The sequence below is a fragment of the Antennarius striatus genome, chromosome 21, assembly GCF_040054535.1.
Source record: "Antennarius striatus isolate MH-2024 chromosome 21, ASM4005453v1, whole genome shotgun sequence".
Taxonomy (NCBI): domain Eukaryota; kingdom Metazoa; phylum Chordata; class Actinopteri; order Lophiiformes; family Antennariidae; genus Antennarius; species Antennarius striatus.
The window spans coordinates 13,461,889-13,473,786 of NC_090796.1; the positions used below are offsets into that span (position 1 = coordinate 13,461,889).

At 42.0% G+C, this 11,898-nt stretch overlaps 1 protein-coding gene across 1 annotated transcript; it reads right to left on the reverse strand.

Moving 5' to 3' along the window:
- Positions 1 to 7,181: 7,181 nt before the first annotated feature.
- On the reverse strand, positions 7,182 to 11,894 carry sost (sclerostin). The gene is made up of 2 exons (XM_068305511.1): positions 11,583 to 11,894; positions 7,182 to 9,256 (listed from the first exon to the last, which is right to left on the reverse strand). The coding sequence occupies exons 1-2, from the start codon at positions 11,830 to 11,832 to the stop codon at positions 8,847 to 8,849; spliced, it is 660 nt and encodes a 219-aa protein (XP_068161612.1). The 5' UTR covers positions 11,833 to 11,894; the 3' UTR covers positions 7,182 to 8,846.
- Between the last annotated feature and the right edge of the window lie 4 nt (positions 11,895 to 11,898).

The following is an 11,898-nucleotide window of genomic DNA, read 5'->3' on the forward strand; positions in this document are numbered from 1 at the left end:
GTGGACGGAAGGCGTAAACGCAACAAAAAAATTGCGTTTTCAAAAAATCCGTCATCGTGTGGACGGGGCCAGAGAAACACGACTGGAATTGTAAATTGTACTGCGCTTGCTTACGCGTTGTGCTGCACATTTTGATAAACGCTCCATCACCATCTAGACTGAGAGAAGCCGAGTCTGAACCAGACACACAACACGTCCATTAAAGTCTCAGAGACGCTGCGTTCTCGCCGAGTGATTGAGCATTTATTCATTAGATGTTTTTCTGATCGTGACTCGTTCTCGCCAAGTTGCTGCAAATGATATTAAAGGATCGCCATAAAACTTGCCTCCCTGCTGATGGAGCCATCTTTCAAGGTGTTTGACATCGCCGCCTGGTATTCATATTTGATTTGGCACCCGAGCAGTGTAATTCAACTTTGTTGGAAATAAATGCTGTCTTTAAGCAAAACACTGCCGCGACATTAAGGTTCCATTGCCAAAGTCAATGAAGCGTTACAGCACTTCCTTTAAAGAGCTGTTTGATGGAGACACCATACACAGTAGCCCAAGATGTTTTTCTAATGCATTTAATTATCTATAGCCCTCTTGGCCACTCATCCGTTAAAGGGCTCTCAAGCATCTGTTGGGTGAATCAGCTCTCTCCCTGTCTATTCCTATTCTGTTAAAGAACACACAGCGTTTGCTCTCTGCTCCGTCCCGTTGGGGTCGGATATGATGAGTCAGGAGGTGATCACAGATCACCGTGGTAACGAACTGAAACAGTCGGAAGCCTCTCCGACCAGCGGTGGGATTCAGGCCCTGGAGCTCGAACTCAGAGAAGTGAAGGAGGAGATCATCACTCTTGGTGTTTTGTTGAAGTGATCATCATAGGCTTTGAGTTATATAACACCATATAGCGCAAAAACAAACTGTGTGTTATTTTTGAGTGTGATCCCAGGCCTCCACTGATCCCAGTGAGAATTTGAAGATGATGCAAATGTGTCGACTGTGAGCCATGAAACAAAGACACTTTCTCACCGAACCATTTCACGCATAATAAGCTCGACCTTTCACCGAACACCATTTCCATAAGACATGTGATTCTAACATTCCACCGTCATACACATCGATCAATTACGGTCTCATTTGCTGTTGCAAAATAGTTGGACTTTTTGGGAGCAAAAGCTCAGTTTCATAAGGGAATGTTTACCAAGCCTCCCAGGGTCATCGGTTTCAATGAAAGACACTACTTCGGACCACTTAGAACCCCTTTTCGCAACCTGGGTCGAGACTGGGACACCGAATCCGGAACACAGTACTAGAGGCTCTTTGACATCTGATAAGGGCTGGAGAGCTGAATTGATCCTGATCTTAAACTCTCCTAAGCTAGGGCAGATTTTGGAGATATAGGCCTCAGCCTCCTCTGGGTCGTGCACCCATGGCCACATGGATAGGAAGCAATTTTCTCTGCACTTGGAACTGATTGCATTGAGTTGGTCCAATGGGGGGGGGTCAGTCTGAAGGGAAAAAAAAGAAAAAAAAAGAAAAACTGATGCCTGATTAATCAGCAGCAGTCGTAGAAAATAAAAGTTTCCATGTGGGAGAAAAAGCTGACTTTACTGAATAATATCTCTATATGTTCAAGAGGAATATTGTCAAATTGAGGGGAAATTTTCTCTGAAATAACCTTAGCTTAGGAGCTGCACATAAACACAAAAACAAGCACAAAGGCACCGGCCAGTCTGTGGAAATAGCTCTAAAGTCAGGGAAAAAGCAATTCAGTTTGTTGTTCTGGGAAAGAGAAATTGCCACTGTTTGCCTCAATTTGCACGTATGACTTTGCAATGCCGATGAACCGGGCATTGTGTCTGTGGTTTTAGAACAGACTGCACCAGATATGATATAGGAGCAAGCAGTCCCGGGAAACTGGAAAAAAAAGTGCCGCTGACAGCTTGGAGACATCGATCCACCCGGAAAGCTTTGTCCTGTTCAGAATTAGCTGTAATGTGACAAAGAAATGTAGGAGAGGAAGGGAAGGGAGTGGACAAGCATTGGTCTGGTCTGCACCATGACGTTAACACAATCAGCATCATTGTGGTTAGCAGCAATGACATCAAGAAACATGGTTTTTATTCACTCTCTGTTCTTGTAATGATTACAAATGTGAGGCAAGCTTTTGGTTAGAGACTGATTGCTTTGATAAATGTGAGAATTTAGTGCTAGGCTACGTAACACCTGACGTACCCCTGCTACCACCCACACAGATGTTTTGCTCCTGTTTGAAAATCAACCACGGTTTATTTCATTGATTCTGCACGCTCTTAAACGGAGTCGGTTTGGGGTTTTTTGTTCGTAGTGTCTGCGGAATTCATTTGTGTGATTTTAACGTACTTTCTCTCAAGTGCTTTGGGTGACAGCCAGCTTAATGCAAGCTTTTTTAGTTTGTCTGAGCATGGATGTGCTTTTGCATGCATGTATATTTTAAGCGGCATGTGTGGTAATAACTGATATAAAAAAAACAAATTTTGCTGAATTGTTTGTTCAAAAACCCTCAGGAGATGACATGTTTGATTTGTGATTCTTGTTACACAATAGCTGCATAGTATTTTAGACGCAATGCGAGGCAGCAACTAGAACAACAATGATTATTCAGTTTGAGAAACAAGCAGTTGACACTGAGGAATTAGGTGAGTAAGCATATCATAGGAATTCAAGCCAATCAAAACACTTGGGGGTATTACACAGCAAACTGGGAATTGCTTTTTATTACATCATCTTGAACCACAATGTCTGCGGTTTTCCCATGACAGCCAGCATTTGAGAACATTTTATCGATTACAGCTTCAAACAAGCATGGGGGTGTTTTTTGTTTTGTTTTTTCACATCCATTTTTTAGCCAATGTGGCAAAAGTCTTGTAGACAAAATAATCTGCATTTCAAGAAGGAGATCAATGTGTTACAACCTTTCCCATCTTGGCCATGAGGACTATGTTGTACACTTTTATTTTTCAATAAACTTTATGCAAAAACTATTGCACGGATTTCAACTAAATCTGTTAAAAGGTGTGTAAATTTTTTTTTTTAGGTGACATGTAGTGTATTCTCTGGACAGGTCACCAGTTTCTTACTGTGCTGATACAGAGATACAGTTCGGAGACGCCACCATATTGCTCCTTCTTCTCCTTTCTCCATAAGTTTTTCAGATTTGATGGAGATACTGATGCATCTTCTACTTCATGTTTCTCTGATTTTCCAATGAATTGCAAAATGTGGCCTTTTTGAAATGCCAAGAAAACAAACTCTAGGCCAATCAAAATGAGTGACTGAGGAGAAGAAGGTAACATTTGGCCAACTAGCTCAGACACCATTTAACCCTCTCGTCCCACCATCTAGCTGAAGGCGCCCTGATTGCAGGGGAGTACCTGCCTTTTGTTGGACGACCTTATTACCGCTACGTGTAATTTCACTGTTATGCATGACTTCATGATAGTTTATTCCGAAAAACGTATAAAGATGTTTTAATTGCTTTAATATGTGGAGGACCTTGCTTATGTCCGCTTTCCTTGAGTTGTCAGCTCCATTGACCTCAAGATAATTACAGACTGACAGGTTGTGTAAACTTTTGATGCTACACATGCTAGATTGGCAGCTGCACGCTCCCTCAGTAACACAAAAAATAGAATACACCCAACAGAACACAAGTACAGTTGATCCAAGCATATTTACTCACTGTTTTTTTTTTTAAAAAAAGATTTATATTTGCTTGATGCTTTCACAAGACACAAGTTCACAAGAAGATGATTGAGCAAGGAATGCATTCTGCCTCCAGAGGCTTGAGGCACGCTGTGGTTGTGGAGCATTGTTTGTTGACAGCACTGTTTCCTATCTCCTGCGCCTTCTGTTGTCCTGCACACATGTGGTCGGCTGCTTCTCTGCAAGCATGGCCTCAGCTGAGAGACTGAGCCTTGCATGGTTAAGTGGAAGTCCATGACCCACGCCATGCTACTGTCCATCATTGAAAACGAGTCACAAATTCTATACCTTTGTACAGATGCAGAGGTGCTTTGGTTCACATTGGTCAACCAGAACTTCAAATAAAGAAACTTTGATGTTAAACTAAGAGGACATCTTTGGTCTTGCCTCTGTCCTGACCTCAGCTTTTCCCTTCCTGACTGAGAATAACAGTCTCCGTTTGCAGGAAATACTAGCAGCCTTACAAATCCTGCATCGGTGGAGGAACACAAAATTTGTTGAACTTGTGGTTCCTGTGTTCCTTATCCCTTCAGGCAGCCAGGGCTGTCCTCTGGTTTCCATTTGCTTCAAGCTATTAGCACTCATGACCTGATAAGGGAGTGGTTGGAAGAGCACAAACATCCATCTCCAAATACATCCGTCATCTTCCATATGTGTTTGACTTGAGCCATAATATCCGCTGCTAGTAGGAGTGGAGTTAAAAGTACCGGGGTGTAGCATTTTGACTTTCTGTAATCCTTGACGAAGGCCAAAATGTAAGTGTTTGGTCACCATATACTGTCTCTATAAATGTCTTGGACATGCTGCAGCATTAAGCCATTCAGTTGCGTTTGCAGCTGACCATAAACAGAGCACTTTAGAGACGTTTATAGGGACACCTTTGGCTAGTAAGAGAAGGCGCTTTGCATGTATTCTATGCTACCTCAAGAGATGCTAGTGGTCTTTTTCGTGATCGACGAAAAGAGAAATAAACACATCACTTAATTCTATATTTGCAGATGACAAACTATTAAGACCATGTTGACAGCCTAAACCCTTCAAGTGGCTTCCCTCAAGACAACTTGACTTTATGATTTTTTTTTTTTTACTGCACAAAGCTGGAATTACATATTTTACTGATCCATTACGTGACATCAAAGAACAAAACTGAAACAGATGTAAAAAAAAAAAAAAAAAAAAAAGATATAAAGGGAATCCAATGCAAAAAGAACACCAGCAGACTCTAGCAGGAATAAAGTCTGCCAACAAGAGGTAGAAAAATGATGGACAAATGGCTATCTATCAAATACTTGAAAGGACTGAATCACCATTAAATTATGTTGTTGGAGATGAGATCAATGTAATATCAAGACACACCTCTGTCAACAACTGTCAACTTTACTGACAGAAAATCAATATTTTAACAGGAATTTCACAGCCCACCGCCCTGCAGCATCCCGTAGTGATTAGAAAACAATGTTTTTTGGAGTTTACTTTTTTCACCATGTTTTTTTCACCTCTTTTGAGGTGGGTTGACTAATGGTTTTTGCTCAGAAAAGCTTCAAACTTGCTGGAATAACATGGACATGTATCTTAAAGGGGGATGAAATAACACAATCACTTGTATTTTTCACACAAACACGGTTCTGCAAATGTTGTTTATTTACACTGAGTTAACCAACAGCATGATATTTCTGCTCCGACGTGTCATTTTTAGTTAACATTCTGTTGGGCCTTGAGCTAAATAGGCGTGATGCAAAAACCAGCCGCATCTGAGCTCTCAGATAGTCCTCTGTCTCCTCCGTTTGAAGTTATTTTTAGTAGACTTTCTTCTAGATTTAGCTGCTAACTACTATTAGCTGCTTTTTAAAATCTCCCAGTTGTGGATCAAACATATGTTAAGGAAATGAGAAGCACAATGAAGGCATAACTGTCTCGACTTGAACAGGCTGTGTTAAAGGGGCCGCTGTTACCAGACCCCAGTCCGATAACCCTTAGGGTAAAATTAGGCTTCATGAGCTCTCTGACTGCATCACACTTTTTTTTCTATCAATTAATAGTTTAATGCTTGGTTTTACAGGGTGCTGCAGCACGCCTCACCAAATGAAGTAATATTTTGCACATGGCTATCCATGTTTATGCGGCATGCATGATCTTTAGCATGTGTAGTATACATCTGTGAGACATAAATGCTTGTGGGTCCTTTCCTTCCTGCAGACTTGAAATGAAGATGTGGTGAGATGCTGAAAAGTCAATTGTCATCACCGAAAGCAGCACAGAGCTTTTGTTGGGACACAATAATCATCTCATATTGAAAGATGAGGTCAATATTGAGTCTGCAGAGCGGACCGAAAGTCTGACGAATATGGTGTAATTCTTTTCCTACAGTTTGGTTCAATCACCTCTTCTCCCATATTTGGACAGAAAAAAACGGTTATCGTTTATTATGGTCAGTGCGTCCATTCTATAAATATTTCTTATGGAGGCCATGAGTCAAACAGGAACTGTTTGTGAACTTTTTGTGTACTTAATAAAATCCAGTTTCTTACACAGAGTGGGATCCTCAGGGACTTCTGCACCTGGTATCCAAAATTTCACTCATGACACTTATATTGGGGCCTGAACCAAATTTGGTGGACTAGTTGTGTGTGCTGAGAACAGATCATCATGCACCTCAGTATTCCCCTGGTTTGCAAGGGTCACTTATAGGTCATTGTGGGCCTTATTTGTCATCGGTATACTATACATGTATACTACTGGTCTCAAATGTGTCTTTGACTTTCTTGGAGAACTTGTTCCTTCTGAGCTAAGTTAATGCACGGCGCGTCTGCTCTCGCTCGGAAAACGTAGCTTGAAAATGACATAATGACTGTACATTATGGATGACGTCATGAAATCCAATATCAAATGTTCCCCACTGGCACAATGTCGGATGAGCTCCTGACCACAGTTGCCACAGTGATCCTCTGTTATGTGTTTTCATGTGATTGTTTGGCCCTCGAATAGGAAGCTCATGTCCTCTTAATTAAAAATAAGTGTAGATAATGACCTCATTTTGTTGGGGGGGGTACTTTCTTGCATAACTTATATTTGAGCTGAAAAGACAGCAGTAGGGTAGCATCCAAAGAGCTCAAACATAAACCACAGAGGGCTTCTTCTGAGCAGACTCTTCAGATTCAAATCTTAATTTCTGCTTTTTTGCAGATATCCGACATACTCATAAGAATCGAAGTAAAGGCAACACGGAAACACTTTAGTTTAACCCCTATATTTAGAAATTTAAAAGCTGCATAAACTAATGAGGTTCATACACACTTAATAACACTCATATGCTGATATAGAAATGGGCGTTAGTTCTCCCATGAAGGCTTAGAACTCTAAGCCTTCATGGGAGGCTTATAACCCCATTATAGTCTATTATAAAGCATTTAGTTCAATAAAAATTCATTTAAATAAAAATAACAAGCCAGTTCTTTCAAATATATTCACTTTTACTTTATTCATGTACTGTACAGTATTTCATTTCCAAGTTGCTATCATACTATATGACAATAATGGCTATCATTTACTAGAAAAAAAAAAGGTTGTATAAATAATTTAAATGTAGACGTAAAAAATAAATATGGAGTTCATTCTTTATAACCGTCCTTCTTTGTGTCTGTGGAAAACAGCCCTCCCCGCTCCTCTTCGACACCCTGCCGAGTGGGGGCACCGCCACAGAGGACCACACAGGTATATGTACAATCAAGTTATGCATCACGGCTCTCAGCTTACACCACCGATCCCCTTCCAGTTGTTATTTCAAACTTACAATTGGAAAAAGAAGCAAACATTCTCAGTACAGTTTAGACAACCAAAATCAGGAAGCAATATGAGAGGAAAAACAGCAGGGGGGTTCTGACAATTTGTGGAAATGTGAATAATCTTCAAGCACGGTCCCATCTGAGGTGTTTGTGAGGAAGAATGTTGTGATGTCTGCGTTTGCAGACTGTATATCACCGTTTCCTCTTCCTACAGAATTCAATGCAGTCAATGCTGTAATTAAGAATAAAACCTTTGTATTAATTTTGTTATCTTTGTCGGTCTTTCCTGGTTGAGCTATTTACAGAATGGGAGCAGACAGTCACAGGGAATGGAGGTGGATTTGTTTTCGCAGGGGATGGCTGATCTCTGCTGGCCCGTTACGAATGAATTCCGGTGTGGGCGTGATGAGGAACGCTCTGCCCCAAGGTAACTAAACAACTAGCGTCTTACACATGTGCACTTTTTTTATGCGTAATGCCAGAGGAGTTATGTCGACAATTCAGGCAGTAAAATGGTATTTCATTACTCTTTTAACACAGGAACAGACTCGTTTAGTATGTAAACGAGTCACAGGACTGCTTAATGCCCCGTGGTGTATAGCCAGACAAAACTGCTTCCTCCAACCTCTTTTTTCTCTTCATCTTCCCTGACTATCTATCTATTAATAAGACAGGTGCTACTGTGAATGACAGGCCTGTTTGGGGTGCTTTTGAGCCGTACTGATGAGAGAGGCCCTTAATGTGTTGTCCAAAAACTGCCTGCACTGCCGCACAGGCCAGGGGCCCCCGCAAAACCTGTCAACATGCCAGCATCAGAGCCACGGGAGCTGCCACTATCTTCTCCACACACGGCCAGGAGGATATGAATTACAACCACGATGGAGCAAGAATACACCTTTCCAACATGAAATTTGGACTGCGGTGGTTGCAGCTCGGCGTCTGCAGGATGTTTGTACAGATGGACTGGAAACCTCCAGGAGGGCTTCTCATTATACTTGCATGAAATCTGTTTAAGAGGAAGGTTTTGAGGAGGTTTAGAGATGTTGAAATGAAGTGATGGGCATGTTATCCAACATGGTGATGAGTGTCCTGACCACTCACAGTTGTGGCGAGTCGCGGCGTTGACTCATTTAGTCAAGCAAATAAGCAAAGTTCACCATTATACTGTCAAATCCAACCCAGTAATTAGCTTATGAATTCGCTCACTGATTTTTATTTTTTTTATTGCCTCTCCTTCCTCCCTGAAGGAGATGTGTTGGTCGGTGTGTTTGGTAACATGTGCGTGTGTATTAGTGTGGTTAGGTCTCTGTCCTCGGATGCTGACGGGTAGCATCAGTACGAGTTGCCCATTAACGGCGTGTTGTTCTTGCTCCGGTCTTGAGACAAACGACTGTGCTTTTTGTTGCGGTGCCGCTTCGGGACCTCCTTGACCTCTGATTGGTTATGATGAGGCCTGAAGCGCTTGCACTTGCAGGAAGTGACTGCCCGGATTTTGTAAGTCCGAGTGTTGCCGTTGGGACACTGCAGCTGGACCCTCTTTGTCCGGGAATGTGCTGGGATGCATCGATATTCCGAAGCGTTACTCCTCCACCACTTGCCACGAGTGATGGAATTTGGCAGGAGATGCGCTGGCATGCACTGGCCCGAGCACACCAGCTCTTTGACTGGTTTGGCGCTGCGGCAGGATCCGTCGGTGATGTAACGGGTGGAACGCAGCTCCCTGCAGCTCAGCTCCGAGGCACCTGGGTTGAGGTCAGGATTTCACAGTTACATTCAGGATTTCAGCCCAAAAGAAACACTTTGCATGGACATTCTGCATGTAAACCACTTCAGACGTTTCTGCGTCCAGCTTGGGCTTTTTTCTTAGTTAAAGGAGAAGTTAAAGAAAATACATAGGATGGGTATAAAGTGAGCCAAAACTGCATTTTGTTTCATTTCTGAGATGTAAAAGCTGAAAGCTGCACTTTTATAAATTTCACTTAATAAAACGAATTTCACATTTTAGTAGGGACTTACGCCAGTGACATAAGATCAGAGTTTTTTGAATTTGATTCATGGTCCAATCATAAACAGACTAAGGGGGGAATGACAAATAATTCCAGCTGGCAGCAATCAGCTGATAGCAAATCCAGACCAGAAGACCATTAAACAGCTCAATCAATCCTAATGGAGGTTTGGGCTGGAAGGGAAAGCTGGCATGCAGCACTAGCCTTCAGGAAATGTATGTGGTGATGGAGAAGTAAATAGCTGTCTGGTTATTTTAAAGCAGGACTGTACAATTCTACAGGAGCTGGAGATCCGCCAGAATGATTTAAGGCAACATACGCAGAATATAACGCTAATGTTTCAGCTGCAGCTTTCTAACAGCTTTACGTGTGTTATTGTTTTTTTTATAAGCAGTGTGTAGAAAAATGGGAAAAGGAGCTGATGGGTAAAGAAAGGATACACTCAGAGAGGGATCTGTTTTCCTCTGAGGCTTTCTTTGCAAAAAAAAGGGCTGAACAAAGAATTTATATGAGGTGACTTCCTTTTTTTTTTTCTCCCCATGAGAACCCGATCCGCTGCTATTCTTTGGCCGCCACTGAAGGGACCGGTACACAATGTGTAGAGCACACACTGGGCAGCGCTTTGAGCCAATTAACACCCAAAAAAAAGTCAGGTTGTTTGCACAATGAGCGTTTCCTCCCAATCATTCTTTGTCGCTCCTCTTACATTTCCTGTTCCCCTCTCTGCTGTCAGCCTGGGGGGGGACGGACATCCTCACTAATGATGGCAGCCCAGAAAGCATCAACCACGCTGTTCTCCACTACCGTGGTTTTGCGTGAGCCGCTCTTCTCCCCCAAGCCTCAGGAGACAAATGGAGGCGGGGGGGGCCAAACGGTGGTCGAAGCCTCTTTTGTGACCCCAGAGCGAGCCTGAGAAGCCATCCCAGGACAAAAGATGAGAACCGGACTATGAAAATAATCCAGATTTCTGCTTCCGTGCGTGAAACTCTACATATGCTGTATGCTTCTTATACAAAATGAAAAGAAGGGGGAAGCCCTTTTCTTTATATTAAACTTTATAATTCTCCTATAAAGTATAATCTTTCTTCATGCGTGCAGTTGTTGCACCAGGAGATTCTAATAGAGTCAGTTTTGGACCAGCTGTCTCAAATCCTTATGAGCGAGGGATTCCTCGAAACGTATGGTCCAATTATAATATACAACCTTTACTAGACACAGGTGGGAATCCTTCTCACAGGCAATGGTTCGTTTTAAAAGACATCCAGCTGAAGAACAAACTAGGGGGGATTCTATTGAGATGATACAGCTTCGCTAATAGCATAAAGATCAACAGAGATGACCTGAAAGACAATGCAGGGATAAGCACCGGTGTCTCTTTGAATGCTTTATCTCACACATATGAGAGCAAAACCACAAGAATGTGTGTGTGATGCTTTCATCAGCCTCAATTTTGGCAAAGGATTAAGCAAAAACAAACAAACAAAAAAAAAAGAGATACTTTCCACATGGCCGAGCTGCTCTTCATTAGGCATATGTGTGAAAAATAAAGAGGTTGTCTGTATGTTTATTTTGGATGAGGTGGATTCATTCAGCTAGAATATTATTCATCTTTAAAAAAAAAAAAAAAAAGAGACACAAATCAGTTATAATTAATCCGTTTACTTCATTAAGATCACAGGTAGAACATGTTAATGAAATATACGTTCCAAAATTGATGTCACATATTTCCAGATTGCTATTAAATTTCTGCACAACTTTTAACAGAATCACGGAATATGCATAAAAAGACTGATGATTTATCCGATCTGACACAGAAAATTTTATTTATTTTTTTTGTAAGAGTCATTCTTTCCACAAACCCAATTGTATTTAAATGATAAGATTTACATTTTTTTAATATAACTTTAAATTTATTAAGGCTGTATATCTTATATTGGCTCTTTTTTTCCTCCCTAAAAAACACAAAATCACTGGAATATTTTATTACTGATGTCAATATTCCGTTTTTTTAAAAATATATTTTATTTCTTTGGTTAAAACAAGTGGTGGGACGATGACTTACTGAAGGAGACGGTGTTCGCCGTTTTCCCGCCGTTCTTCGCCCGGTTGTTGACGCTACTGATGTCGTTGTCGTCGCTGCCGTTGAGCGCGTGCGTCGTCGCCTCGTGAGGCGTCCGCGTGTTTTCCGTGTATTCCGGTAAAATCTCCGTGGCACCGTTTTTGAGGACCTTCCATCCCCTCGCGGCGGTGCAGCATCCCTGGAGCAGCAGGAGGGCCGGGCTGAGGGCGAGGAGCGCCAGAGACACCTGCATGCTGGCCGGTCGGAGGCGAAATGGTTGAGAGCGCGCGACGACGAGGAAGAGGGAGAGGGGGGGGTG

Coding starts and splice junctions, on each gene's coding strand:
- sost (XM_068305511.1), bottom strand. CDS start 11,832: ATGCAGGTGTCTCTGGCGCTCCTCGCCCTCAGCCCGGCCCTCCTGCTG. Junction 9,257..11,582: donor GGCGAACACCGTCTCCTTCA/GTAAGTCATCGT, acceptor ACCTCAACCCAG/GTGCCTCGGAGCTGAGCTGC.